We start from the raw sequence: 2115 nt of genomic DNA, 5'->3' as shown, positions 1-2115 counted from the left end.
CCTTGATAAGCCACTGGTAACCACAGGGTTAAAATTTAGGTTTTAATTCATCAATTATATTTATATCAATGGTTAAAACTATTTTCTGCAAAAAAAATTGATTATAATTTCATTTAAAATATTAAAAGTTGTCTCATTTTCTGGTAGAGGGTTAAAGGTTCCCACCTCCCCACCCTCCAATGAAGAAATATAATGAAAAAAAAAGAAAAATTGTACTCAAATTCAATCCGAGAGTGCTATTTCCCACCATCTATGGTTGCCATAATCATAAAATTTCTTACTGCAGCTCTAACAATAACATGGTTGGACCCCTTATCTGTGAAAATTCCTCTCAGTTCAATATTAATGAAGGTGGGTGTAGATCGAAGTGTCATTTTGTGAAAATTAGAACACCTCCCTCCCTTTGAAATCCTGCTGTCTGTCTTCAGCTCATTCTTTTGACCATCATATCTATCTTTTTGTCTGTTTGTTTTGATAGATTCTTAATGGAGGCGGTACATGGTGATCTATTCTCCAAGCGTCAGTGGGAGAAGTTCCTCAAGAACCGTGCCGTCCCCGGTAGTGGTATCTCGTTCGCAGAGATTGAGGTAGACCTCTGTAACATTCCGAGTAGGGAAGACATAGCACTAGAACAGTTTGAAGCAAAGCAAGAAAAAGATGGTGAGTGTCATGACCAAGTGGTATTGTGGTTACGGTACTCATCCTCAAATTCTAAAATCACAGGTTCAATCTAGTGTAGGATTCAGTAGGCTGCACACGATTTATAAATGGTAGCCTGACATGTTTGCATTATGATTTTGATATAAGCTGTATTCATCAAAAAATGATTTTGAAATTGTAAGCTCCTAATATGCCTGGTAATTTGCTATTATGCAGCATTTAGTCTTATATCTAGAAGAAGGGGTGCAGTTGTAACCTGAAGGTTGAGCTGTGTGTGTTGCCTATGTCCTGTCGCAAAACACTTTATCTATGTTTATCCCTCTCTACCCAGAAATATAAATGGGTACTGGCTACGCCCGGAAGTCAAAGAGACTCGAGCTATGAGGAGTGGCTATCTACTCACTGCCTCAGTCTGTCCCAAATGCTAAAGAAATAGAGATGGGGACTCTGTCCTGTACAGACTACAATGACCTTTACCTTTATAGAGACGATTATGACATTGTTAGACGGTTGAAAGTCCGCTAAATCAGTGTTGGTGCATTTGGTGTATTGCCCAATCACCACCAAGGACCCCACTGGAAAGAAGTCTTCTTCAGACTCGTGGAATTATCCTTGGTGTTTACACCGAATAAATCTGTGAATCCAAAAATGTCCCAAGATTTCCATCTTGTGATTGGTTGAATATTGTTTTTTTTTTAGAACGTTTACTTAAACACATCGAGAAGAAACTCGCAGATGAGAAATCTAAAGCTGAGATGTTGCTGCAACAAGAGGAGGAAAACAAGCTAGCAGAAGAAAAAGCCAGACAGAAGAGAGCAGAGGAACAAAAGAGGAAGCAAAAGGAAGAAGAAAAACTCAAGACAGAGATGAATGAGAAACTAAAACGAAAGGAGGAAGAGGGTAAGTGTTGTACAGACAGAATGCAATTTTTTAATTTTATTTGCCAAATACCTGGCATTTTTTCCACAGAGGAAAGAGTTCACTGAACCAGATCTTAAAAAAGAAAGTAGTATTTAATGACAGACTTGTGGAAGTGTTTTTTTGTTCACCTTTACCCTACTCCATTCCTATATTATGTGTTCATTTTTGGTTAAAATAAGTCAAAATTGATGACCATACACCAAAAAAACAACACCAAACAAAACTATTTAATTGATTCTCACACAAACTATTATTTAGGTAATGTTAATTTGTGTTCATGAAGTTATTATCATTAATATTGATTTATTAATTATGTTTGAATTTATCATTAACATGTCATGATTTTCATTAAAATTATTATTTATTTATTTGTTGGTTTTTTTTTTGTTTTTTTTTTGTTTTTCTACACTAAATTGTAATATCGATTGTTCTATCACCACAGCAGAGGGTTAGTAGCATGTTTTGTCAATTTTTATGTTCAACATAATTAAGAACCAGTTTTAATATGGATTTGTTTTCTGCCAGGAACGACTT

At 35.7% G+C, this 2115-nt stretch overlaps 1 protein-coding gene across 1 annotated transcript; it reads left to right on the top strand.

The window, feature by feature from the left end:
- Positions 1–482: 482 nt before the first annotated feature.
- LOC117099819 (protein MNN4-like) lies at positions 483–1652 on the top strand. Its single transcript, XM_033239349.1, has 2 exons — positions 483–660; positions 1360–1652. The coding sequence occupies exons 1-2, from the start codon at positions 486–488 to the stop codon at positions 1644–1646; spliced, it is 462 nt and encodes a 153-aa protein (XP_033095240.1). The 5' UTR covers positions 483–485; the 3' UTR covers positions 1647–1652.
- The last annotated feature ends 463 nt before the right edge of the window (positions 1653–2115 follow it).

The sequence above is a fragment of the Anneissia japonica genome, unplaced genomic scaffold, assembly GCF_011630105.1.
Source record: "Anneissia japonica isolate Jap-2015-1 unplaced genomic scaffold, ASM1163010v1 scaffold134620_len2115_cov174, whole genome shotgun sequence".
NCBI classification, from domain to species: domain Eukaryota; kingdom Metazoa; phylum Echinodermata; class Crinoidea; order Comatulida; family Comatulidae; genus Anneissia; species Anneissia japonica.
The sequence above is the reverse complement of the archived record's forward strand: the minus strand, read 5'-3'. Positions and strand labels throughout refer to the sequence as shown.

Excerpts from the sequence above, each read along its gene's own strand:
- LOC117099819 (XM_033239349.1), top strand. The coding sequence starts at position 486 with ATGGAGGCGGTACATGGTGATCTATTCTCCAAGCGTCAGTGGGAGAAG. Across the intron at positions 661-1,359 it reads AGCAAAGCAAGAAAAAGATG|AACGTTTACTTAAACACATC; the intron begins GTGAGTGTCATG and ends TTTTTTTTTTAG.